The sequence below is a fragment of the Ornithorhynchus anatinus genome, chromosome 7, assembly GCF_004115215.2.
Source record: "Ornithorhynchus anatinus isolate Pmale09 chromosome 7, mOrnAna1.pri.v4, whole genome shotgun sequence".
Taxonomy (NCBI): Eukaryota; Metazoa; Chordata; class Mammalia; order Monotremata; family Ornithorhynchidae; genus Ornithorhynchus; species Ornithorhynchus anatinus.
In genome coordinates this window covers 56,506,199-56,533,709 of record NC_041734.1, presented here as the reverse complement: position 1 = coordinate 56,533,709, position 27,511 = coordinate 56,506,199, and the positions used below count along the sequence as shown (strand labels likewise).

Here is a 27,511-nt window from a genome sequence, read left to right as displayed (position 1 = left end):
CCCTGCCTTTTCAGGATGGAGCAAGAGAAAAGGGGCAAGGCATCCATGCTGGAGTAAATAAAGCCAGAAGTGTTCCCATTTTACCAGAACATCTTGCCAAGAGAACCTTGGTCCCAAAAGGAGGGTCCACAAAATACTCCACACAGAGAAGAGTCCTGGTGATAAGACCAAAGCCTACCGTTATCCAGGTGAGAAACAGGACAACGTGAGGGACTAGAGATATCAAGGACAAATAGCGGAGGGGTAGAATGAAGTTGGACCCTTGAGAATTCTTCTCCCCACTGATGGGATTTAAATGGGAAAATAGGGTGTGTGTGACTTCAATTCCACCCAGACTAAAATGCATGGAGAGAGAGGTGAGGAGACAGAGAGTGTGTGTGTGTGCAGAGTGTAGAGGGGAGAACAACCAATCCATTCCCAGACCCCAACTCGATATATATGGGGGTCTCTCTTTGGACCTAGATTAAGGCCTTAGTGGGCCTGGGACAGAGGAAGCCAAGTCAATCAGTGGTATTTTTAACCTTGAGTGCTAACTGTGTGCAGAGCACTGTACTAAGCACTTGCGAAAGTACAACAGAAAAAGTCTGGAGCATAGCCCCAGTCTCTGAGACTCCTCCCTATCTGACCTCATTGAGACTTCTTTTAGTCCAATGTACAGCAAAGTAAAGGTAAATCAGTCAATCAATAGTATTTTTTGAGTGCTTACTGTATTCATTTATTCAATCGTATTTTTTGAGCCTTTATTGTATGCAGAGCAGTGTACTAAGCACTTGGGAAAGTACAACAATAAACAGACATATTCCCTGCCCACAATGAGCTTATAGTCTAGAGGGGGGAGACAGGCATCAGTACAAATGAATAAAATTACAGATATGTACATAGGTACGCTGGGGCCGTGACAGGGGACGAGCAAAGGGACCAAGTCAGGGCAATTGAGAAGGGAGTGGGAGATGGGGAAAGGTGGGACTTTGGCAGGGAAGGCCTCTTGGAGGAGATATACCTTCAATAAGGCTTTGTAAGTGGGGAGAGTAATTTTCTGTCAGATGTGAGGAGGGAGGGCATTTCAGGCCAGAGGCGGAACTTGAGCTAGAGGTCGGCGGCGTGGTAGATGAGACTGAGGCTCGGTGAGAAGGTTAGCATTAGAGCAGGAATCTGTGCAGGCTGGAGTGTAGAAGGAGAGAAGTGAGTTGAGATAGAAGGGGGCAAGGTGGTGGAGTGCTTTAAAGTCAATGATGAGGAATTTTTGGTTGATGTGGAGTTGGACGGGCAACCACTGGACTTTTTTAGGGAATGAGGTGATATGTCCTGAACGTTTTTGTAGAAAAATAATCCAGGCAACAGCGTGAAATACGGACTGGAATGGGGAGAAACTCCAGTGAGGAGTGAGCTGGGAGGTCAGCAAGGAGGCTGATGCAGTAATCCAGGAAGGATAGATGAGGGATTTTATTAATGTCATAGCAGTTTGGATGGAGAGGAAAGGGCAGATTTTAGCAATGAAGGTGAGACCGACAGGATTTAGTGAAGGAGTGAATATGTGGGTTGTATGACAGAGAGGAGTCAAGGAGAAGCAGCATGGCTTAGTGGAAAGAGCACGAGTTAGGGAGTGAGAGGTCATGGGTTCTAATCCCGCCTCTGCCGCTTGTCAGCTGTGTGACTCTAGGCAAGTCACTTCACTTCTCTGGGCCTCAGTTCCCTCATCTGTAAAATGGGGATGAAGACTGTGAGCCCCACGTGGGACAACCCGATTACCTTGTATCTACCCTAACGCTTAGAACAATGCTCGACACATAGTAAACACTGAACAAATGCCATCATTATTATTATAAGGACAACGCCGAGGTTACGGGCTTGTGAGACAAGAAGGATGTTGAAGCCATCTACGGTCATGGGAAAGTCAGGGGGAGGACAGGGTTTGGGTGGGAAGATAAGGAGCTCTGTTTTGGACATGTTAAGTTTGAGGTGATAATAAGAATAATGATGACGGTATTTGTTAAGCGCTTACTATGTGCCAAGCCCTCTTCTAAGGGCTGGAGTAGAGACAAGGTAATCAGGTTGTCTCACATGGGGCTCACAGTCTTCATCCCCGTTTTACAGATGAGGAAATTGAGGCACAGAGCAGAGAAGTGACTTGCTCAAGGCCATACAGGAGACATGTGAGGAGCCAGGATTAAAGCCCAGGTCCCTCTGACTCCCAGGCTGGTGCTCTGTCCACTAAGCCAAGCTGCTTCTCATAGCCACTTCCACCTATGAAACGCTAAAGAAAGGAAAGAAGCCGCCGAGACTCAAAGATCTGTAAGGAGGGGGTGAAAATCGAGTAATGGACCCAAGAGTCTCAACCCTCTGTTCCCCACTCCGCTCATTACAAGGGCTGCTTCTCTAAGAGCGGGCTAGGCTGGGAACGAGGGATGCCATGTGACTCAGTGGAAAGAGCCCGGGCTTGGGAGTCAGAGGTCCTGGGTTCTAATCCCCACTCCGCCACAAGCTGTGTGACTTTGGGCAAGTCGGTTCACTTGCCGGGACTTCAGTCCCCTCATCTGGAAAATGGGGATTGAGACTGTGAACCCCACGTAGGACAGGGACTGTGTCCAACCAGATATGCTTTTAATAATAACAATGACATTTGTTAAGCACTTACTATGTGCAAAGCACTGTTCTAAGTCCTGGGGGGGGGGGGATATAAGGTGATCAGGTTGTCCCATGTGGGGATCACATCTTCATCTCCATTTTACAGATGAGGTCACTGAGGCCCAGAGAAGTGAAGTAACTTGCCCAAAGTCACCCAGCTGACCAGCGGCGGAGTCGAGATTAGAACCCATGACCTCTGACTGCCAGGCCCGGGCTCTTTCCACTGAGCCGCACTGCTTGTATCCATCCCAGCAATTATTACAGTGCCTGGCGTATAGTTAAGCACTTGAGAAATACCATCATTATTATCATTTCCTTGCACCTACCCCAAGCGCTTACCCCAGGTATGGTAGATATTACCTTGTACCTACCCCAGCACATGAGAAGCAGCATGGCTCAGTGGAAAGAGCCGGGGCTTGGGAGTCAAAGGTCATGGATTCGAATTCCAGCTCTGCCACTTGTCAGCTGTGTGACTGTGGGCAAGTCACTTAACGTCTCGGTGCCTCAGTTACCTAATCTGTTAAATGGGGGATTAACTGTGAGCCTCAAGTGGGACAACCTGATTACCATGTATCTACCCCAGCGTTTAGACCAGTGCCCTGCACATAGTAAGTGCTTAATAAATACCAACATTATTATTATGAAAATGGGGATTAAGACTGTGAGCCTCATGTGGGACAACCTGATGACCCTATATCTACCCCAGCGCTTAGAATGGTGCTCTGCATAAAGTAAGCACTTAAACACCAACATTACTATATTAAGCGCTTAACAAATACCAACATGATTATTATTATTATTATTGTTACTGTTATTAAGCGCTTAAGAAATAGCATAATAATAAATTAATATAATTATTATTGTTATTATTAAGTGCTTAAGAAATATCATAATAATAAAATAATGTCATTATTATTGTTATTATTAAGCGTTTAGAAAAGCATCATAATAAAATATCATTATTAAGCGCTTAAGAACTATAATAATAAAATAATATAATAATTATTATTAAGCGCTCAAGAAATGCCATAATAATAATAAAATGATAATTATTAAGCACTTAAGAAATATATTGATAAAATAATATAATGATAATTATTATTAAGCACTTAAGAAATACCATAATAATAACAAATTAATTATTATTAAGCGCTGAAGAAATACCATAATGAAACAATATAATAATAATTATTATTAAGAGCTTAAGAAATACCATAATAATAAAAAATTATTGTTAAGCGCTTAAGAAATACCATAATGGAAAAATATAATAACAATTATTATTAGGCGCTTAAGAAATACCATCATAATAAAAATTATTATTAATCGCTTAAGAAATACCATAATAAATATGATAATAGTCATAATGATAATAATAATAATAATAAGATTTCGGGGACCCCCCCTCTCCCGCCACCTCGCGGGCAGGGGAGAGGCGGCGCGCAGCCTCCGGCCGCCAGGGGGCGGCGTCCCCGCCGGCCGCGGGGGCTCCGGCCCGGCCCGTCTAGATGGGGGTTTCAGCCCCTCTCGTTGGCGAAAGCTCCCGAGGGGCGGGGGCGAGGGCGGGGGCGAGGGCGGGGGCCGCCTCGGGGCGCGGCGCCGATTGGTGGGCGGCCCGTGCGCGCTGACGTCACGGCGCGCGAGCGGGGGAGCGGCGGCCATCGGGCTCCTCGGCCGCTGGGCGAGGGCCGCGGCAAGATGGCGGCGCAGGACCGGCCGCGGCCGCCGCCGTCGTCGTCGTCCTTTCCGCCGCCCCCGCCGTCCTTTCCGCCCGTCCTTCTCCTCTTCCTCCTCCTCCTGCCGCCGGCGACGACCTTCTCCGGGTCCGGGGCCCGGCCCTGCCCCGCGCCCTGCGCCTGCCGCCCGCCGCCGCTGCTCGACTGCAGCCGCAGGAGGCTGCCCCCGCCCGCGTGGACGGGGCTCCGGGGCCCGCTGCCCGCCGCCGCGCACCTCCTGTGAGTCTCTCCCGCACACACCCGCCGCCGCGCTCCTTTCTCTACATTTGATTCCCCTATTTACTTGTACTTAGTTTACTAATGAGGTGTCCCTCCCCTTCATTCTATTTATCGTGATTAAGTCCTCTTGTTTCTCTTCTAATAATAATAATGGTGGTATTAAGCGCTTACTATGTGCAGAGCACTGTTCTAAGCGCTGGGGTAGACACAGGGGAATCAGGTTGTCTCACGTGGGGCTCACAGTCTTAATCCCTGTTTTACAGATGAGGTCACTGAGGCCCAGTGAAGTGACTTGCCCGCAGTCACAGAGCTGACAAGGGGCAGAGGCGGGATTCGAACCCATGACCTCTGACTCCCAAGCCCGGGATCTTTCCACTGAGCCGCCCAGTTGTCCATTTCAAGCGCTTAGTCCAGTGCCCTGCACAGAGTAAGCGCTCAGTAAATACTGTTGAATGAATGAATGACCCCGGGCCCCCTCCCCTCCTCACCGTCCCCCCGCCACCCACGTCCCACCTCTGGAAACGCCCTCCCTCTTCCCCCCCTTCCAAGCCCTCCTGAGAGCTCCCCTCCTCCAGGAGGCCTTCCCAGGCTCAGCCCCCCGAGCGCAGTGTCAAGAGCCCGGGCTGGGGAGTCAGAGGTCATGGGTTCGAATCCCTGCTCCGCCACTCAGAAGCTGTATGACTGTGGACCAGTCACTTAACTTCTTTGTGCCTCAGTTCCCTCATCTCTAAAATGGGAATTGACTGTGAGCCTCACGTGGGACAACCTGATTACCCTGTATCTACCCCAGGGCTTAGTGCTCTGCACATAGTAAGTGCTTAACAAATACCAACATTAATTAATTTCCCTCACCCCATCACCCCTACCCCTCTGCTCCTCCCCCTTCCCACACCACTTCTATTTGTTCATCTTTATTACTCTATTTTATGAATGATGTTTATATATATATATATATGTATAAACATATATATATATATCTAGGATTCTGTTGATCTTGATGGTAGTGATGCTTGTCTGCTAGTTTGGCTTTGCTGTCTGTCTCCCCAGTTTGGACTGGTAGCCTGTTGTTGGGCAGGGGTGGTCTCTCTCTGTGGCCAAACTGTACTTTCCAAGCACTTGGTGCAGTGTTCAGCACATACTAAGCGCTTTAATACTATTGAATGAATTGTACCTTCCAAACGCTTACTACAGTGCTGTGCCCACACTGAACGAATTGTCCATTCCAAGCGCTTAATACAGTGCTCTGCATATGGTAAGCGCTCGACAAATATGAGTGAATGAATGAATTGTACATTCCAAGCGCTTAGTACAGTGCTCTGCACACAGTAAGAGCTTGATAAATACAATTGAATGAATGAATTGTACATTCCAAGCACTTAGTACAGTGCTTTGCACACAGTAAGCGCTCTATAAATACAATTGAATGAGTGAATGACTGAGTGCGGCCGTCCCGGAGGGGTCGGGGTCACGGGCAGGACTGGGTGGGCCCGACCCCCACCTCCCCGTCGGGGACCCCAGCAAAGCTCCCCATAATAACCCACAAGAACCCCTCACTAGGTGCTTAACGCTCAGCTAATAACAACTCATCCTCACAGTATTTAAGCGCTTACTCTGTGCCGAACTGCAAATGTATATTTTCCTCAAGAACCTCTCCTTTCAAAAAGCAACACCTTGAGGTTTTCCCCTTGCTCTTCAGGTTAGATAACCACAAACATTATTTTTCTAATAACTACGTGGTATCTAATAATTTCTAAAATTACATGATTTCTAATAATCGTGATATCTAATAATCAAGGTACTTGTTAAGTGCTTACTATGTGCCATGCACTGTTCTAAGCGCTGGGGTACATACAAGATGATGATGATGATGGCATTTGTGAAGCGCTTACTATGTGCTGCACACTGTTCTATGCGCTGGGGTACATATGAGGTGGTAATGAGATAATGGCATTTGTTAACCGCTTACTATGTGCCACGCACTGTTCTAAGTGCCGGGGTGGTGGGCGGATAGAAGGCAATCAGGTTGTCCCACATGGGGCTCACAGTCTAATCCCCATTTTCAGATGAAGTAACTGAGGCCCAGTGAAGTGACTTGCCCATTGTCACACAGCTGACAAGTGGCAGAGCAGGATTAGAACCCATGACCTCTGACTCCCAAGCCCAGACTCTTTCCACTGAGCCACAGAAAACCTGTGAGCCCATTGATGGGCAGGGATCGCCTCTATCTGCTGCTGAATTGTACTTTCTGAGCACTTAGTACAGTGCTCTGCGCACAGTAGTCACTCACTAAATACCATTGAATGAAAGCTTGTCCCACTTGGGGCTCACAGACTTACTCCCCATTTTACAGATGAGGTCACTGAGGCACAGAGAAGTGAAGTGGCTTGCCCAAGGTCACACAGCAGATGAGAGGCAGAGCTGGGATTAGAACCCAGGTCCTCTGACTCCCAAACCCAGGCTTTTTCCCTAAGCCACACTGCTTCTCTAAAATATAATTATTCGCTCCAATGTATTAATAATAGTATTAATGGTATTTGTTAGGCACTTACTCTGTGCCAGGCACTGTTCTAAGCACTGTATTCATTCAGTGGTGTTTATTGAGTGCTTACTGTGTGCAGAGCACTGTACTAAGAGCTTGGAATGTACAATTTGGCAACAGGTAGAGACAATCCCTGCCCAACAGTGGGTTCACAAACTAAAAGGGGGAGACAGCAAAGTTATACAAGTAGTTAGGCTATAATCAGTCGGTCCTGCGTATTAAAGATAATAGTATTTGTTAAGTGCTTACTATGTGTCAGATACTCTTCTAAGTGCTGTAGATACAAGATAATCAGTTGTTCGTATGTATTAATAATGTATTTGTTAGGCACTTACTATGTGCCAGGTACTGTTCTGAGCACTGTAGATACAAGGAAATCAGTTGTTCATATGTATTAATAATGGTATTTGTTAAGCGCTTACTATGTTGGCAGGCATTGTACTAAGCGCAGGGGTAGACACAAGCAGATGTATTGAGCTCTTACTGTGTGCAAAGCCCTGTACTAAATGCTTGGGAGAGTGCCCTACTACAATAAGCAGGCACATCAGGTTGGACACCGCCCCTCTCCCACCATGGGGCTCCCAATCTTAATCCCCACTATTTGAAGATCCGAGGAGTTGTGGCGGGGATTCATTCCTTCGTTCCACCGTAATTATTGAGAGCTTACTGGGTGCAGACCACTAGACTAAGCGCTTGGAGAGTAGAATACAGCACTAGAGAGAGACAATCCCTGCGCACAGCGAGCTCACAGTCGAGAGGGGATGTAGTCCTCTAGGCTCACTCACTATGGGAAGGGAATGTGGCTGTTATATTGTTATATAGTACTCTTCCAAGAGCCTAGTACAGTGCTCTGCACCCAGTAAGCACTCAATAAATACGATTGAGAGGGGCTTGGGCCCCGGATGCTTTAGGAGGTGGACCCCCCCCCCCCCACCACCACCACCTTTCGGGACCCTCTTAATTTCCCAGGAGCTGCCAAGCCTCCTCTGGGCAGCACTTAAGAGAGGGATGGATGGATGGATGGATTGATGTGTCACTTCCATCATGAGGAAAAGAGCTTGGCTGAGCGAGTGTCATTTGCTTTGGGGCCACAACTCAATTGTGTTACCACCCCGGCCCTCCATTCTCCCCCCCCCCCCCCCCCCCAAACCACCAGAGACCACCCAGGAGCATCCTGCAACAGCCCAGAACTATTTATCCTCCCAAGATATATTCGGAACCTGTTTTGGTTATAGCGGGAGCGAGAGAGAATATGTATGTAGGGGAACATTTTTCTCACTGTGGAGCAGAGGTGCCTTGCAGTGCATCCTTTTTGTGAGCGTGCTAAAATTAGTTAGAAACCACTCTTTATTTGTGTGTAAAAAAAAAAACAACAAACTTGAGTTCTTGTTGAGTCAGTTCTGCAGGTTCACCTTGAAGAAAACGTTCTCGGGTCTAATGTGAACGGATTCACCGTCAGTTTGGTGGCTCATGGAAAGATGAACCGTGTGAGTCAGGGTAGTGGTGTTAGCAGTAGTAATAGATATAAGTGCTGCAATTATGGGGCTACTTAACCAGCCTACTAATACAGTTATTTTTCTGCCGCTAGCTGGGATTTGTATGTTAGTCGAAATCATTCAAACCAATTTCTCAATCCGAAGAGGATTAGGGCAAGCTAGGGGTGGAGAAAACTTGTTACTAGTACTGCAATAAGCCGAAGAAGGAACATTTTAGATAATTGAATATTTTGGTGCTCACAAAGCAAGAGTAAAGTATTAGGACATCTTGGGCACCCGTGGGCAGGCTGTAAACTCACACCTGTGGCTAAGCTAAGGTTCTCCAAAACTCCATTTACTTTGAATAGATTAACATCAGCACAATGCATCTTCTGAATTCATTACAGCTCTGCATCTTTGCTACAGTGTCTTTCTACATCTCTCGTTCATTCAGTCGTACTTATTGAGGACTTACTGTGTGCAAAGCACTGTATTAAGCGCTTGGGAGAGTACACTAAAACAAAAGACACGTTCCCCAGCCTGATCAGTGGAAAGAGCCCGGGCTTGGGAGTCAGAGGTAATGGGTTCTAATTCTGACTCCACCGCTTGTCAGCTGTGTGACTTTGGGCAAGTCACCAAACTTCTCTGGACCTCAGTTACCTCATCTGTAAAATAGGAATGAAGACTATGATCCCCTCGTGGGACAACCTGATCACCTTGTGTCCTCCCCAGCGCTTAGAACAGTGTTTTGCACATAGTAAGTGCTTAACAAATACCAACGTTATTAACAAATACATTATTATTCCTGCCCACAATGACCTCACAGTATAGAGGACCGAGCTCACATCTAGCCACTGAATAGTGACCAAAAGCAACAAGGACACCTTTAGGTTCATTTTTTAAGTTTTGGTGGGAAAGAAAAATAGGCCAAATGGATTCATTTTATATATTCTCTGAGTACAAATTTCATCTGTCTAGTCAAGATAATACGCCCTATTTCAGGTGGCACCCCCCCCCCCCCTTTAATGAATGTGTAATGCAGTTTTCATTTTTGGTTATGTGAGTCTCTGTAGAATAGCTCTACCATGGAAAGCAGCTAATAATAAAGATCATGCTAGTTGTGGGATTTAAATGTTTACTATGTGACAAGCACTGTACTAAGCACTGGGATCAGACTCCGTGGGTAACAGAATCTAATGTCCACATTCTTAAGACTACTAAAAGGTAGCACAGTATTGTTATGCTTGAGAAATTTAACACAGTGATAATCTTGTTCCTAAATACCATCAGAAACAAGAAGGTTTCTTTATGAGAATTTGAGTCGTGTTAGCTAAATTGTGGCATTTATGATGCAACAGAAGTTAGAATTCAAATGTTTAAGCCTGTAGGAAGCTAAAAAAATCCGCTCTACAAGAGACATTTATTTGATAGGAATAAAATGTTTCAAGATTGTGTTTGTAACCTCTAACGGGGGGGGGGGGGGTAACAGGACTGTATTTGCTTGGTGATTGTTAGCTTCAAAATACAAATGGATGAATAGTTTAAAGAAAACAAAATCCCATTTTTAGCCAGTTAAATATCTATTAAAATTCTGGATTTCTTTGCTTTTGCGACTCTTAAATGGGACTTAGGAGTTTCTGGATGTCTTTAAGGGATGTCTAGAATGTTAGGAGCAGGGAACGCCTGTAGAATTCCTAGACGGGCAAAAGATAGGTGGAGAAATTACTCGTTGGGGACAGAGAAATTATCAATCACTGGTATTGATCAAGTGCTTATTATGTGCAAAGCAGTGTACTAACCACTTGGCAGAACACAATACAACAGTTGGTAGGCAAACTCCTTGCCCACCAATGAGTTTACAGTCAGAGAAATTATGGTAAAAAACTATAGATTCCAGGTAATGAGGCAATAAGTGTATAGAAAAAGCTCTTAAGGTGCAGCACACTACATCTTTGGCATATGACATTTAGGGACAGTGACATTCTGTGCCTCCAGTCTCTTTCCTCTTTAGTCTGTATCCCTTTGAAACCCAGATCAATATCCTTGAATGCCATTAGCACCCATCTCTTCCCCTCCTTGAAAACCAGCAAGGTCGTCTATCTCCCTGTCCATCTCCCTCAGCGGCAAGATTACTCATTGGCTACAAGGCTCCCCACAGTTCTCTCTCCGTATTCCGTCTCTGCCATCTTTTCTTGCTCTCCTGCTCTCCAGTCTCTGTTCAGTGCTCCTCCCTAAGTCACTTTTTCACTTGTCCCACAGTGCGTCTCTCGCTTTCATCCCTTCAGGGCCAGGACCCTGTCTAATTCTCATCCGTGTGTTCTTTGCACACAGTCAGCGCTTAATAAATACCATTACTGCTATCAGTGATGATGATGATGATGATTGTGGTATTTGTTGAACTCTTCCTCTTTGCCAAACACTGGACTAAACGCTAGGGTTTTTACAAGATAAGCAGGTCCCACATGGGGCTCACAGTCTGAGTAGGAGGGGGAACAGGTATTGAATCCCCATTCCTGTAACTGTTGCTGCAGCTTCCTCCCCATTCAAATCCAACGGACCACAACTCTTCACCTAACTCCAAATCCCTCTTGAAATCCCATCTACTCCAAAAAGTATTCCCGGATTAATTTTCTTCTTTTGGAGACCAAACCCCCGCCTTCTCCTCAGGTCCTCCTCCTCATCACCCCAACTCGCTCCCTTTGTTCTACCCTCCCCACTCCACAGCACTTGTGTATATATGTACATATCTATAATTTTATATATTTATATTAATGCCCATTTACTTGTTTTGATGTGTGTATATCTATATTCTATTTATATTGATGCTATTCAGTCAATCCACCAATGGTATTTATTGAGCACTTACTGTGTGCAGAGCACTGCACTGAGCACTTGGGAAGGTACAACACAACAGAGTTGGTAGACGCTTTCCCTGCCCATAGAGAGCTTATAATCTTTAGCTGGGAGACATGCTACACACACAAACCTCCCAAACAGACACACACCCAGATACAACACCCAGCGGTTGCTGTACATTCACACAAACACTAACATCCACATAGATGCCCACTTCATACACTTGAGGAAGGCAGAAGGGGAGAATCAGAGAGTTGGAGTCAGGGAGAAGAAGTTGGAGGGGAGAAGAGGGCTTGTTTTGATATCTGTGTCCCCCCTTCTAGACTATAAGCCCGTTGTGGGCAGGGATTGTCTCTCTATTGCTGAACTGTACTTTCTAAGCACTTAGGACAGTGCTCTCCACCCAGTAAGCACTCAATAAATACGAATGAATGAATGATTTCAACCTCCACCTCAACATTTATGTAATCAATCAGTGTACTTACAGCCATTCCAAACATGTATGTATACATGGATTTGCATGTGCTATTATTTATGCACTCACTTGTTGGCATATCTGTTTTTCCATTCTCTTGTTATAACCCATCGTAACTTTCTTTTTCCTACTAACTAAGCCATGTCATATCTGCCTGTCTTCCCCCATTAGTCTGTAAGTTCCTTGATAGCAGGGATCATGTCTCCATTGTACTATTCCAACTGCCTAGTATAGGGCTCAGTCCACAGTTGGCCGTCAAAAACCACTGTTAGATTCACTGCATCTTAATTTGCGGTCACCTTAACTCAGTCGATTCTCCTTTTTGGACGTTTACAGCATGTTTACGAAACGCCTACTCAAAAATGAAATGTGTTTGCTTTGTGACGTGCAGGCAGCTTTTTAATTTATGAAAGTACTTGTGTGATTTTTTTTTTCTCAGAAATTTCAGTGTATATGTTTGAGCCTATTTGGCTAAAAAATAGGAAAGAAGTAGTGTTGGCCAAGGCTCAGGATTGTGCAATCTAGTGAATACTGTAAACAATAATTAAGTGTATGTATGTTTTCTGTTGTAATTTTGAGGGGTTGGAGAAGGGGAAAATGGAGGAATAATTTTGCTGTAGCCAAATACTTTTATAAAAAGTTGGAAAAATAGTTAAGAAAACTCTTGATTTTTTTTAAAAAAGGAAAACCATCTTATATAAGACTTGTCTTCCTCTTATTGTTTTTTGGCATGAAGTGCCACAAATTGTTTTTATTTTTCAGCCTCCCAGGCTGAGAATGTCCATGTTTAGGTTTCAAGTCTAGTTTCTTATTTTTAGAACTCTAACTTAAATGCCAAAAATCTCTAGAGGAAATGTTGAAACACATGGAATTTGGACATTAAAAATTACTGATTCTGTGCCACTTGAGTTTATTTTAAAACAAAAGAAAAATATCGCCTCCTGATTTGTAGAACTCCACTGCTTTCACGTAAGAGCCACTGCCTCTCTCAGACCTCGTCTATACATTACACGGGAGTAAAATCTAGGAGTAGAATCTAGGAAATGGGAGTGAGTGACTGGAGAAATCTAGCGAGGAGCCACTTTCCACCCATCAGGGATCTTGGCTCTGGCATAAATTAGTGGCTCTTAAAAGACATTTGGCCTCATTTGCGGGTGCCACGTCTTTTTAAAATTTGGCAAACAATGGAAAAACTAGCAGAAATCAACCAAATAGTCATGGTATTTTAAAGTGTACTTGCTGTGTCTCTACTCTTTCAATCTGAATCATCCTGCTTCTCTGGCCTTGGCACGGAAATTCTCCTGGCGATCCCAATTTTCACCTATGACAGGATTTAACTAAAGTGCCCTAGGCTCCAACCTAGCTATGACTTAGACTGAACTTGGAGAAGCAGCATGGTTTAGTGAATAGTGCACAGGCCTGAGAGTCAGAAGCACCTAGGTTCTAATCCTGGCCCCACCGCTTGCCTGCTGCGTGACCTTGGGTAAATCACTTCACTTCTCTGGGCCTCAGTTACCTCATCTGAAAAATGGGGATTAGGAGCATGAGCCCCATGTGGGACAGGGACTGTGTCCAACCGGGTTAACTTGTATGTACCCCAGTGCTTAGAACAGTGCTAGGCTCATGGTAAGTGCTTAACAAGTACCCTGATTAATTACTTTATTGCTTGGAGGCTGCTTAAAAATAACCCCTTTCCAATCCTAGGGTAGGGTTAAGGAGTTGAGTTGTTTGAGGCCAGCCCAGAATCTAAAACTGGGCACATGATCCCCACTCTTCCACCAATGCCTCCGGATTTCTTCCCAAACCTAGGAAATCCAGTAGACAGCGTGCTAAAAATCCACTTGCTTCTCTTTAGTCCCGGTCTCTGGTAGAAAGTGGGCTTGAAGTCATCCAGCCCCTCCTCCTTGACTGGAGCTGCAGAGAATTGAATGAACTCTTGCATATTCAGAAAAATTTCAGACATTTCGGGCAAATGTTCTTGACATAGTAATAGGTAGGAGAGAAGTAAGAAGGCGGCATTAAAAGCACTAAGTAACAATAGAGAGCACCGTACCAGGGGTAATTTTGTTTCGTGACTGAAGCCAACATCATTTGAGCCCTGGGGATGGAGTGGATGCTGAATCAATGTTATTACTCTGACCAGTACAGCTTGTCCAATTTCCATTGGGATTATTCTGGAAGGAACATGTTGTCAGAGTGCCAGACCCAGCTGCAACTCCTGGAGGAACAGAATGGCCTTAATCCCAGTGGGGTGGGGGTGGGGGAAGCATCTTGTCACCCTTGCATTGGGAAATGCCCCCTTTACTCACCCCATCCTTAGCCCCACAGTGCTTTTGTTACATGTGTGTAATTTATATTGTCTGCTCCCCCTCTAAACTGAAAGCTTGTAGGGACTGTGTCTGCCAACTCTGTTATATTGTATTCTCCCAAGCACATATTACAGTGCTCTGCACACAGTAACTGCTCAATATTCACAGTTTCTTCTGTCTTTATCGCAGAGCCATTTTTCCAACCCTAAACCTGCCAAACATTCACATATTCATTTTCTTTCTCTCTCCCTCTCTCTGTCTCCCTCACTCCAGTGCAGCCCGGGCAAAAGGTGAAAGGAATTAGGGAGGTATTAAATCAGGATGTCAGCCTTTTCCGTTTATCCACTTATTTTTTGACCTGTCATAGCTTTTAGTTTTCAGCTGTTAACTGTACTTGTCTTGACTTGATTTTAGTAGTGCAGCCTGTGACCTGCTAGTTCTCAAAACAGGCTCCAAGAGAAAAGGTTTAATCAGTGCTGATGAGAGCATTTGTGGAGGAAAGAGGGCCTAGAATTTGAAAAGTGACACAGCATTTTGTTAATACTTCACTCTTTACCACTCTTGCTTTTCGATAGGGAGGTACATCTTTTTCAGACTTGATCGGAGACCCTTGAGGAATAGGAATTTTAAAAATGCCTCAGTTTTTCAAAATGATTTGTCATGATATTTTGTTTGGGATGTTAAATTTTAAAGCTTTACAGAAAGCCTGGGGTGATTTGGGAATAGGATCATGTTATCACCTGGGGAAGAAGTCAGTAGGCTGAATTTAGCCTTGTCCCCTTCTGTTTCTGTTTTCTTGAGAGATAGAGACATATGAAGTTAAAACTATCAGATTTTCTCTGAGATTAAACTCCTTCAATATTCCCCAGGGCTGAAGGCAAACACTGTTGCAAAATGAACTCAAAAGAAACATCAGACAGTAGGGAAGAGAAATTTGGGATAAAATAAATAACCTGTTCATTCACCATTCAGAAGAGAAAAGGGGGATGCTCCCCAGAGATTGGTATGGCTGTTATTCTGTCTAAAGTCCAGCTCCTCTATAAAGGTTTGAAGTCTCAGCTTTGAAGTCTGCAACCCTGCCACTCTGCCAAATGTTGAAGGGCAGAAAAGTATTTTATGATTGAAGGAAAATGACTCAGGATTTACCTCTGCAACTGGGCAGAAGAAAATCCCTTAGAATGCAGAGGTGACTTCTCTGTTGTTGCTGCACTGGTTTGCCTCCTCTGGCCTGTTGTGATTGCCGCACACATCCATCATCTGAATTATTTACACCCTGATGGCACCATTAATGGCACCTCTGGCTCCACATGCTGTCAAGAACTTTAATAATTCATCGTTTATTACAGTTATATCCCCATAGATTGACATGAGAGGGAGCATGAGTTCACAGTGTGGCCGAGATTTGCTTTTATTCTTTAGCAGCGGTGTTGGGAGGTGAGAGAAGTCAGTGTATAATTGCAACATAGGACTTTTTAAAGACTTATATTAACAAGGATTTTATACCTCATCATATATGCACGTACCTTCCTGGGGCCTGTTGAAGGAAGAAAAGTCTTTGAAAAAGACTTTCCATGTTCCATGTAAATACACTGAGTTACAGTTGCTTTGTGGTGATGGGAAGATGTGTTTTAACAAATTGGAAAGGCAATGTTTGCGTTGACCATAATTCATTATCATTGCTGTAAACCCACAGTAAACTAATCTTGAGTTCCCCAACAGAAATTTTGCTGCTGAGAGAACCACAGTACTGTAACCATATAACCTGGTTACGTAGTTTTCTGCTTGGTTTCACTTGCTGGACTATATATGGCAGTCTTCTCAGACTGCTGAGTCAGAAGAAGCAAGATATTGCTCCTCTCTTTCTTTGGCCTGAAGAAATGTCATATTAGGAATAAGGAACTGACAGGTTTGCAGGTCTTTGTTTTTGCACTCATTTTCTTAACCTTTTTTTGTTTTTTGTTTTTTTATGGCATTTAAGTGCTTACTAGGTGTCAGGCACTGTACTAAGCACTGGGGTGGGTGCAAGCTAATCATTTTGGACACAGTCCATGTCCCACATGGGGCTCCCAATCTTCATCCCAATTTTCAGATGATGTAACCGAGGCACAGAGAAGTGACATGCCCAAGGTCACCCAGCAGACAAATGGTGGAGCTGGGATTAGAACATGGGTCCTTCTGACTCCCAGGCTCATTCCTATCCACTAGGCCACACTGCTTTTTGTGAGCCCTCATGGGAAAAATCAGATGATTAGTAGCTACTAAATTTTTATTCTGTGTAACGGTTCTTATTTGATATTTCAGTCTGTGTTCTAAACATCCAGTTCAATCCTTTGCACATAGTTGGTACTCAGTAAATAATGTTAAGAGAATTTAATGTTTCCATGATACTTATGTCAAATGGCAGTCTGTGTAATTCTGTCCTGAGGCTTAGCTGCCTAGAGCAGGCTGTGATTTTTTTAAATTGTCTAATTGTTTAATTCTTCAAAATAAATTTCCACCACTGGTTAAAAGGGCCCTTCCTACCATAAGTAGGACTGCAGCATTCATTCAATCAATTATTCAGTAGATCGGCCCTGCCGTTGATCGAGTGGAAAGAGCACTGCTCTGGGGATGAGAAGATCTGGGTTCTAGTCCTGGTTCTTGCTGTAGCTAACATGGACGAAGACTGCATGTGCACTTAGCCTGATGCTGCCCCTCTACCCGCCCCATCTTCTCGCTTGTTCCCCCAAACAGGAACCTGACTGGCAGGGATGAGTGTACAAGTAACACTGCTCTCAAGGTTCTAGCACAGAAATCAATTGCTCTGCACAGGTTCTTGATCCCGAGACTCCCCGGTGGGTGACTCCATCAGTATTTCCTAATTTAAGAATAAGGGGGCTGGGGGAAGTTGGCTAGAAACCCCTGAGGAAAGATGAAAATCATAAAAAACAGTCACCTCAAGCTGTACGTGTTCAAAACAGAACTCCTTATCTTCCTACCTAAAATCTGTCCTCCCCCTGACTTTCCCGTCACTAAGGACAGCACCACCATCCTTCCTGTTTTACAAGTCCATAACTTTGACTCCTCTCCCTCATTCAACCCACTTAGAGAAGCAGCGTGGCTCAGTGGAAAGAGCCCGGGCTTGGGAGTCACAGGTCATGGGTTCAAATTCCGCATCTGCCACTTGTCAGCTGTGTGACTGTGGGCAAGTCACTTGATTTCTCTGTGCCTCAGTTACCTCATCTGTAAAATGAGCATTAAGACTGTGAGCCTCAAGTGGGACAACCTGATTACCCTGTATCTACCCCAGCGCTTAGAACAGTGCTCTGCACATAGTAAGCGCTTAACAAATACCAACATTATTATATTCAATCTATCACCAAATCCTGTTGGTTTGGCCCTCACAACGTTGCTAAAAATCCATCCTTTCTTCTTCATCCAAACTGCTACCACGTTAATCCAAGCACTTATCCTGTCCCACCTTGATTACTGTATCTGCCTCCTTGCTGACCTCCTTGCCTCCTGCCTCTCCCGACTCGAGATCACATTTCACTCTGCTGTGTGGATCATTTTTCTCCAAAAGTGTTCAGTCCATGTTTCCCCACTCCTCAAGAACCTCCAGTGTTTTCCCTTCCACCTCCGCATCAGACAGATGCTTTAAAGCACTCATCTGCTTTGTCCCTTACCTCACCTTGTTACTCTCTTACTTCAACCCAGCCCACACACTTTGCTCCTCTAATGCCAACTTACTCACTGTACCTCCATCTCTTCTATTTTCTTGCTGTCATCTTGACCACATCCCGCCTCTGGCCTGGAACGGCCTCCCTTCTCATATCCAACAGGCAAATGACTCTCCCCACTTTCAAAATCCTAATTGAAGGCACATTTCCAAGTGGGCTTCCCTGTCTCCCCCTCTAGACAGTTTGTTTTGGGCAGGGAACGTGACATATTGTTGTGTTATATTGCCCTGCGCACAGTAAGTGTTCAGTAAATGTGACTGAAGAAAGAGTAACAGTAAAAGCAATGACCCTCAACTAGGTTCAACTAAAGTAGAAAATAATGAATATATACATATACCTAATTGCTGAGGGTAGGTATAAATACTGAAAGTTGAAAATAATTAACTGAAACGCTAGCAGCCTTTGTCCTCTCAGGGGGCAGGAGCCACTCCTATCTGGAGCTGTCACTCTGGGTTTCTTTCTTATCCTGGTTCAGAATCCCAGCTCACTGCACTAGTATAAATCAGTAAGTGCTAAGGGTGACTTTTAGTTGTGGTGTCAGGAATTAATTGGAAGTCTCTCTGGAGGAGTAGGATTTTCAGGAGGGCCTTGAGGATGGAAAGAGTTGCGTGGGGGTCTGGTGGATTGGATTTTGCGGGTGGAAAGGGAGAGTGGAAATAATTCCCAGTTGGGTAACTACTACTCTGTAAATGTAGTGCTGTGCACATCGTCTTGACTGCAGCTACAGTATGGTATTTTAACACCAGTAGTTAGGGGGTCTCAGCAATCCATGTAATTCTGATTGCTCCAGATTCAGATGTTAACAGATTTGGGATCAGCCATTTCCTGTAATAGGGACTTGTGGTTACTCAGCATGTTACTTAGATACTGTCTCTGCTGTGACACATCTGTTCTTCAGATAGTAAAACTTCAGAGTTTGTCATGTTGGGAAGGGTTGTCCAAAGTAGATCTTCAAACTGCCTTGAAGGGCAAAGAAAGATGTTTACTTTAATTTTTGCTGAAATTTATTTTAAGAGCATATCACCCATGGCAATTAATGAACTGGATCATATTTTCTTTTGCTATGATTAAAGGAAGGGGAGACACTGATTATACCTGGATATTGAAACCCATGGAAAATGTCCAAGTTCCACGTTAACCAGTTTCCATTCAGTCCTGTTAATGCCTTGAAAAACACGTAGAACGAATCAGGGTGGAGGAGGATTTTTTAAAATAAAATTTTTATTTAGAAAACTTTTGGACTGCACAGTATAACAAAGCTTAGGGAATGAAAGCGATTCAGAATTTTAATCATTAATGTGATATTATCTATCCAATTAGGAGATGGGAATGGGATCACTAAATTCAGTGAAAGTGAATGTTTTTAATTGAAATCTAGAATGATGAAAGCACTTCCAAGTGACTACTGTAGGGACCCCAGATGGATTCTACTTTTCCCTTTAGTGTTTGTTCATTTAAATACTGGGAACACATGCTGAGACATTTCATGTTTAAATGAAGTGATATTGCATAAAAACATCTGTTTTTATTTTGGTTTGGTTTCATTTGTGCTCGATAAAATTTCCTTGAACTGATCACACTGGTGTAGAATGGGGGTTTGCTGACCTGGCCTTTTAGTAATTATCGAGTTCAAAATTCCCTAAGCTAGTAGCTCATTTTTATTTAATTGAAAAAGGTATAAATCTAGTCGAGAGCATTCTACTCTCGTAGACGTCATTCAAAACTATAAGCTTGTGTCCAATGGGCCGATACTGGTGATAAGCTCTTCCCACTCAAGTTTTAATGATCTGCAAAACTCTGGCTTCATAATGCGTATTCTCATCCATCTTATAATATATTGTTTAACATTAGGGCAGACAGCTAATTCAGACCGGATTCCACCACAGTTTTAAAAGGTGACAGGAGGCATTAGCGTGGTGGAGTATCTAATTATCTGACAAGGCATTAACTTCAGTCAAGTCTGAATTGCCCTTCATATTTTATCTGCTATTGGGTACTTTTCAGAATTTAGTTTACTTTTTTACATCTTCATTTATTTTTTGTCCTTGTTGCCATTGTCTGGAATGAGATGGGTGTCCTTCACTTCAAGGTAAAACTGTGTTCTAACAGGCCAAAACCAACGAAAGGTGGATGCAACCCTAGTATCCAAATCGCCATACTTTAGCTCTGATAAATCTCTGAGAGTTTCATTTCACATTTTTCAGTTGTTCTTAAGCAGATGTTCTTATTCTCCTTCTCCCCCATTTATCTTAAAGGTGTTATTTTCCTGGATATGATAGCTCAGATCGAAATGAAGATGTAATCTTTTGTCGTTGTTTAGGGATTTGAGTCACAACCGGCTGTCTAATTGGAGCATCAGCTTGGACTCTCAGACACTACAGGAAGTGTAAGTTATTTGGAATTGTATTTATATTTATATTTTTGTGCAACTGGTATTTGAAAATTCATGAAAAATGAAGGAAAAAATTGGCTAGAACATGTTACTAGACAGCAGGGTAAAGGACCACAAGGGACCTCAAAGTTTCTTCATATATTCTTTCAGTATTCCTTATTTCTTTGTAGACATTATAATCATGAAAGCAACCCACCAGGGCAGGTACAGAAATCATTTTGCTGACTAAGTTTTGCCCCCACCCCCCACCCCTTTTAGTCATTTAGCAGGAACCTGAAAAAGCTTAGAACTAGGTCTGAGGACATGATTCCGATTTTCATTAAAGAAATTGTGTTCTGACAGTGTCAGCTTTTAAGTTGCCATCTAATTTCTTTTGGGCCCTGGATTTGGCTGAGAATGGATTTTATAAAAAGCCATATAAGAAAGTTAAAATAAAACAGTGCTTGGCACATATAAGTGCTTAACAAATACCATCATTATTATTAAAAGAATAAATTATTTTCTCTTTTTAGGAAAATGAACTATAATGAGTTAACAGAAATTCCCTATTTTGGCGAGCCAACTTCCAATATTACTGTTCTGTCTTTGTAAGTAAATGCTCATATTATTTCCTATATCTTCTCAATCATATAAAATACCCCCAAATTTATGGACTATTCATTCTTTTTTACTTGTGGCATTTTGCTTAAGGAACGGCTTATTTGTGTTCTTTACAATGCCTTCTCTTTGATTTTCAGAATTCACAATGTAATTCCAGAGATCAGTGCAGAACAGCTACAGTTTTATTATTCCTTGGAAAACCTGGATCTCAGCTCTAATGTCATCTCTGAAATTAAAATATCTTCATTTCCTCGGATGCAGCTAAAATACTTGTAAGTGAAGTGTGGGTATCACCCCTGCTATTTTTGGAAGCACATATCTGCACTTTACCTTTAGGAATGCAGAGCGTATGAGATTATTAAAGAAGGTTTGTTGATAAGTGGTCAAAGATGATTTTAATAGAGGAAGCGTCTAAAAATTTTGGTGGGAAGTGGAGCAGGGAGCAGTGACCCAAGGAAGATGTCGTCTCATGGCAGGAACCCCAGCTCAAGCCAGTGCATTGTTTGCAGTGGTGGAAGACTAGGGGACGGAATTGCACCACCCTCCATTGCATGCATCGTATCATTGTGCTGTGGTGTCATTGCTCCCCGGGTCCCATGCAGATCAGCGATTGACCCGGTTTCTAGGGTTTAATGCTGACTTAACTTAGCAGGATGACCTTGTGCTGACTTTTTGATTTCTTTGAGGGTAGTTGTGCAAAGTTAAAATAGCAGTATAAATGCCATGAAAGGTTTGCCAAATAAATGCCAGTTCTACTTAGAGCCCATGGAATGAAATGCAACAGGCCCAGGCAGCTCTCTTGCAGTAGACTTTTCATGTTCCGAAAACCTTTTTCTGGCTTCATTTCAGGAATTTGAGTAATAACCGAATAACCACCTTGGAGGCAGGCTGCTTTGATAATTTATCCAGTTCCCTAGTGGTGGTGAAGATAAATAGAAATAGGATTAGTGTGATTCCACCTAAGATCTTCAAGCTGCCTCATGTACAGTTCTTGTAAGTAAACTGATTGGCAGGGCCTTGGGTTGAAATCACTTTTTTTTTTCAAGTTAGCAAGGTAAAACAACTGTACTTTAAACTTTGGTTCTTGTTTCTCTTTAAGGGAGCTCAAACGAAATAGGATTAAAGTTGTGGAGAGTCTTACTTTTCAAGGGCTGGAGTCCTTAAAATCTTTGAAAATGCAGCGGAATGGAATTAGCAAACTAATGGATGGGGCTTTCTTTGGCTTGGATAACATGGAAGAGTTGTAAGTACTAGTACTCACAGCAGGGGAATTAATAAAATGCTTGAGGTGTTTGTTAAACATTGACTGTGTGCCAAGCACTGGGATACAGTTCAATCAGATCCAACATATTCCCTGTCCCTCATGGGACTCATGGTCTAAGGGAAAGGGAGAACAGGTATTTAATTTCCATTTACCGATGAAGAAAGTGAGTCACCGGGAATCTGAGTGACTTTCCCAAGGTCACACAGCAGGCAAGTGGCAGGGTGAGGGTGAAACACCTAGGTCTTCCAACTCCCAGTCTGATGTTGATTAAAATGTTGATTAGGAAGCCTGATTTAAGCTTTTGAGGTCAAACAGCTAGAGCTTCGTGTTTAATTCTGAAGGCTTTCCCTGAGGGTATTGTATGCCCTTATCTGAAGCATTAGAACATTACAGTAAATGTACACAGGGCGGTCTTCTTTTAATGTTGTATGGTTGCTAACATTGAATACATCACCATTACCTCAAGCAGCCTTATATAAAGTATGTTGAGTTCCATTACTGTCATAGGTGGAGAAAACCTTCAGAACACACCAGAATCAGATGCATTAGTCTGGCCATTGCCTTTTCTTGAATTAGGAGGATTTTGCTGTTTTGAAAGTCTGATATTCTGAGTGGTTCAGCTGGAGATATTTATGCATTCATTCATTTAATTGTATTTATTGAGTGCTTACTGTGTGTGGAGCACTGTCCTAAGCGCTTGGGACAGCCCGATACAACAATAAACAGACTCATTCCCTGCCCACAGCGAGATTACAGTCTAGACTGGGGAAGACAGATATTAATATAAAAAAATTACATGAAGACAGTCTCTTGGGGTTAAGTGAACAAGATCCTTCCCCAGCAGGACAAGGCCTTGAATATTTTTCTGTCTTAGACGCTTTTTGTCGTAATTCTACAGGGAACTGGAGCATAATAACCTGACAGAAGTGAGCAAGGGCTGGTTATATGGCTTACGGATGTTACAGCAGCTGTATGTGAACCAGAATGCTATTGACAGGATCAGTCCTGATGCATGGGAGTTCTGCCAAAGACTAACTGAACTGTAAGTGTTGGGCTGCATTTTGTGGGGGACGTCTGAAGATAATAATAATAATGATGGTATTTGTTAAGCACTGACTGTGTGCCAAGCACTTTTCTAAGGGCTGGGGTAGATACAAGGTATCAGGTTGTCCCACATGGGCCTTCACAGTCTTAATCCCCATTTTACAGATGAGGTAACTGAGGCACAGAGAAGTTAATTGACTTGCCCAAAGTCACCCAGCTGACAAGTGAGACTCACTTTGTTTAATCTGAAGTGGGTGAGGGGCCTGGACTGTGTGGTAGAAGTTGGTTGAAGACTCTAGAGACATTCCTCTCGGAGGTAGAATCTTGACTATTTTTCACCTTAATAGGAAGTTGACTGAGGAATAGTGATCCATCTTATCTCCTTCTCATTCAGTGACTTGTCGTACAACCAGCTGACCCGTTTAGATGAGTCCGTCTTTGTGGGCCTAAACTTATTGGAGAGGCTGAATTTAGGGGACAATAGAGTGACTCACATTGCCGATGGCGTGTTTAAAGGCCTTTCAAATCTGCAGACACTGTAAGTACTCGTTTATGTGAAATTTTCAATGGCTTGATGATTCAAAAAGAGCAGAAAGTAATGAAAATGACCGTGTCAGCCAGTCAGTATGTCAATTTGTCTTTGCCCATTAGCTCTCAAATCTCCCTTTCCCTCACCTTGAGCTAACCGGAGAGATGATCATACACTCCCAGACAGAAAGCCCATGGGCTCACCTTGACTTTTACAGGCAGAAGTAAATCTGAACCACAAGACAGTCATTTGAGAGGCCGTGTTTTCACCCAAGCTTGGGATCATTTCATTAAGAAAATACCTTAATAAGCAAAAGCAGATGTGACTTTTGTAAATGGTCATGTTCTATTAACTTTAATGAAGTTTTCAATTGAAATAATTAAAAATCTCTCAACTTTAGAGCAGATTGAAAGTGAGCAACAGGAGATTAATTAGCAGAGACTGTAGGCCCTGAGTGGCCAACTCCTGGAGCTTCTGATTTAGGGTTGACAAAATGCTCTCTGACCAAAGGACATGTAGATGAACAAGGCTGCAAACTCTTGGGCCTAACCATGCCTGTGTGAAAGAAAGGGGCTGATGTGAATAAATTCCCCCAGAGAAATATCCTGACTGAAGTGAATGATTAATGCTTCCTAACGTGCTGCATTCTAATAGTATACTTTTAAAAAGGGTAGTGGACACAGACAGGAAGTTATCCAAAACCACAGAGGTAGTTAAGAACAGATTTGGGGGCAGAATTTGGAGATTCTGGTGTTTAATCAGTGCTCAACTATTCTCTTCCTCTGTGTGATTGGGGAGGTAGGAGACAAGGCTACAAATAAAGCCTTTTCTATTCTTAGTGTCATTCTTGATGGGATGGGCCATTGGTTGTTCAGGAGACCACTGCTTAGCTCTTAAGTGTAATGAATTGTGCAAGTCAGCCCAACTGAATTAGAAAGATTGGCCTGCCTACAGTTCATCATCTAATTTAAAGTACTTGGAATAATGCATTTTGTCTTGTTTCAAATAGGCTTAGTTTTGTTCTCAGTGAGAACTTCAGTGAGACCCTATTGTGTGCAGAGCACCAAACTGAGAACTTGGAAGAGTACACAATAGAATTATTAGATATAATCCTTGCCCTGGGGGATCTTACAGACTCTAAACTAAATTACAGATGGAAGAAGGTCCAGAAGCACAATGGTCAAGGTTCTGCATTTGTCCACCTTTCTCTCTGACCTGCCTAGGCCCCCTTGACCATTTTGCGTGTGCCTGATGAGTTGATTGACTCCAGGCTTGGTTACTTGGATTCAATCAAGTCAAACCCAGTAGTTTGATTAACCCAAACTACCTGGTTACTTGATTTGCTCCAAGCCAAGCCCAGTCATTTGACTGACTCAAATAACTTGGCTGTATGATTGACTCAAATCGAGTAGCCAAGCTTGATCTCATTCAAGCACATTACAACATAGTAAAACCCCTCCCTTGAACTAATCAAGCCCCTGGCCCTGCTTAGCACCATATCAGAGGAGGTTCAGGACTAAACAGAAATGGTATATATCTATAACTATATTTATACTGATGCTATTGATGCCTGTCGTTTTGGTTTGTTGTCTGTCTCCCCGCTTCTAGGCTGTGAGCCTGTTGTTGGGTAGGGATTGGCCCTATTTGTTGCCGAATTGTACTTTCCAAGCATTTAGTACAGTGCTATGCACACAGTAAGCGCTCAATAAATACAACTGAATGAAGTATTTCTATTATATTGTTCTGATCATTATGAATGTTGTACTAATGGTATATAAAGAAACTGTTTTGCTTAAAGTTGGCTGGCCTTGACTAGCAGGGGGAATCTCTGCTGCTTAACGACTCTCCCTACTAGTGCTGGATAAAGCTCTAGTAGTAATAAAACTTGTCTCTAACATACCTTTTTCTGAACACAAAGCAGAGTCTGTCAAGTTTTTCTTCCACAGAGGAAAAAGGGGTATATGTACTGAATGCAAATGAAGCACACTTTTTCTCGAACATCTCCCGCATAGTATATTGGTGTGACTGCAGCTCCTCTTGGAAAGAGACGTGGATTTTAAGACAGAAAACTTAGTTGGATTTCAAAAGGAAACACCGACATCCCTGTTATGTGTATGTGGAGGGCAGAGTATCATCTGGCTTTCCAGTGGAAGAGTTTAATTGTGCTAGAACTGAGAAGTGCTGCATTTATATTGCTGTGCTAAAGGCACAAGGGATATGCATAAGTTTGCTCAGAAATCCCATTAGTAATGAGCAGTTATCCAGGCCGGTGTGCTTGATTTGTGGTTAAAAAAACACCAAAAAAAATACCCAGTTCTCATCACCAAACTGACCCTTTTCAAAGACAACTAATTCAAGCGCTGCAGGCAAAAAGTAGAATTAGAGTGCTGTCCTGGCACATCACTCCAAGATCCTGATTTAGAAGTTGATATCCTCCATCATCTTGCTCTTCCTAAATGAATATGGTTTGTTTCTTGTAGAGATTTGCGAAACAATGAGATTTCATGGGCCATTGAAGATGCGAATGAAGCCTTTGCTGGACTCTCCCGGCTCACTAAATTGTATGTATATATAAATCTATGATATAACTGTCTTAAAGATATACTTTCAAAGCATACTTTTGTTGGCCAAGAAATAGACTGAACATGACAAATGTGACACACATTTGAGCATGACACACATGAACATGACACACAGACACCCCCGCCCAATCCACAAAAAGGGAAGCTCAGCAGTAGTTTCAGAATTGCTTTGTTTCTTGAGGGCCCTTCTATTGAAGATCACTTTTCAGTAGCCAACTGGAGCAAGCATATGCCTTCCAAAGTTGATTACAGTAAAGGGTTGGCATTTTGGAAATAGAAACCCATTGTAGCTTTTGGGATTTATAGGGAATTCAGTTAACAGCAGGGTGCCAAATCTTGCATTTAAAACTTAATCTAAATGGGATGAATTTAGAACAGCGCTTTAGGGTGGGGTTGGGCTTTGGGAGAGTGTAGTGTCCTCTGTGCTTCCTCCTCCTCCTCTTTCATCGCCCTCCTCAACCCACCTCGCACATCTCCCTCACCCACAAGTGACCCCAGACCCCCTTGGAATTAAATACCGACCGCAACCTAGGGTAGGAGCCATCTAAGTTTTGAAGGTGAGCGGAGACCCAGCTTGCTTCATGCTCTTTCCCAGACCCTCTACCAGGCTGCCCTTCTAGACTAAGAGGAAGAAAATCCATTGGTGGTATTTATTGAGGCACTTAGCTTGTGCAGAGCACTGTACTTAAGTGCTTGGAAGAGGTGAATATGGCAGAGTTGCAGATGTTACCTACCAACAAGGAGCTTGCAGTCTATAAAGAAAAGCATCCTACCCAGCTCCGGGTTGCCCAAAGAGCCTGGAGGGGGCCTGAGGAAACCTAAGTTTTGGGATCGGGGCTGGGTTGAGTACTTTTGCTGACTTAAGCTTTGTATGATAATAAAGAGAGGAATATGAAAAAGGGGAAATATTATCCTTGATGCAGTAATTACTCGTGCAGCAATGATAGTTTCCCTATCCAGAGAGAGATTGGGAGACATTAAATCTTTTCAGAAATGCTGAACTGAGAACTTTTATTTTGGGTAATAGTTGAGCCTCCTCCTTACCCCCCAAAATTAATTTGCTAAAGCATCCTGGCTGTTATATGACAATTTTGGTGAGATTTACTTTCCCTTTTTTTGAGGGGGATAACTTATTTCTGTTTGTATT

The 27,511-nt window shown here is 43.2% G+C and overlaps 1 protein-coding gene across 1 annotated transcript in view; it reads left to right on the top strand.

Moving 5' to 3' along the window:
* Positions 1-4,397: 4,397 nt before the first annotated feature.
* Positions 4,398-27,511, top strand: part of LRIG2 (leucine rich repeats and immunoglobulin like domains 2) — a 39,196-nt gene continuing 16,082 nt past the window's right edge. The window contains exons 1-9 of the mRNA XM_029069336.2: positions 4,398-4,580; positions 20,274-20,339; positions 20,858-20,932; positions 21,083-21,217; positions 21,795-21,938; positions 22,045-22,188; positions 23,108-23,251; positions 23,648-23,791; positions 26,263-26,343. Of these exons, the coding sequence (XP_028925169.1) occupies positions 20,862-20,932; positions 21,083-21,217; positions 21,795-21,938; positions 22,045-22,188; positions 23,108-23,251; positions 23,648-23,791; positions 26,263-26,343 (863 nt within the window). The 5' untranslated portion in view covers positions 4,398-4,580; positions 20,274-20,339; positions 20,858-20,861. The remainder of the gene's footprint in view (positions 4,581-20,273; positions 20,340-20,857; positions 20,933-21,082; positions 21,218-21,794; positions 21,939-22,044; positions 22,189-23,107; positions 23,252-23,647; positions 23,792-26,262; positions 26,344-27,511) is intronic.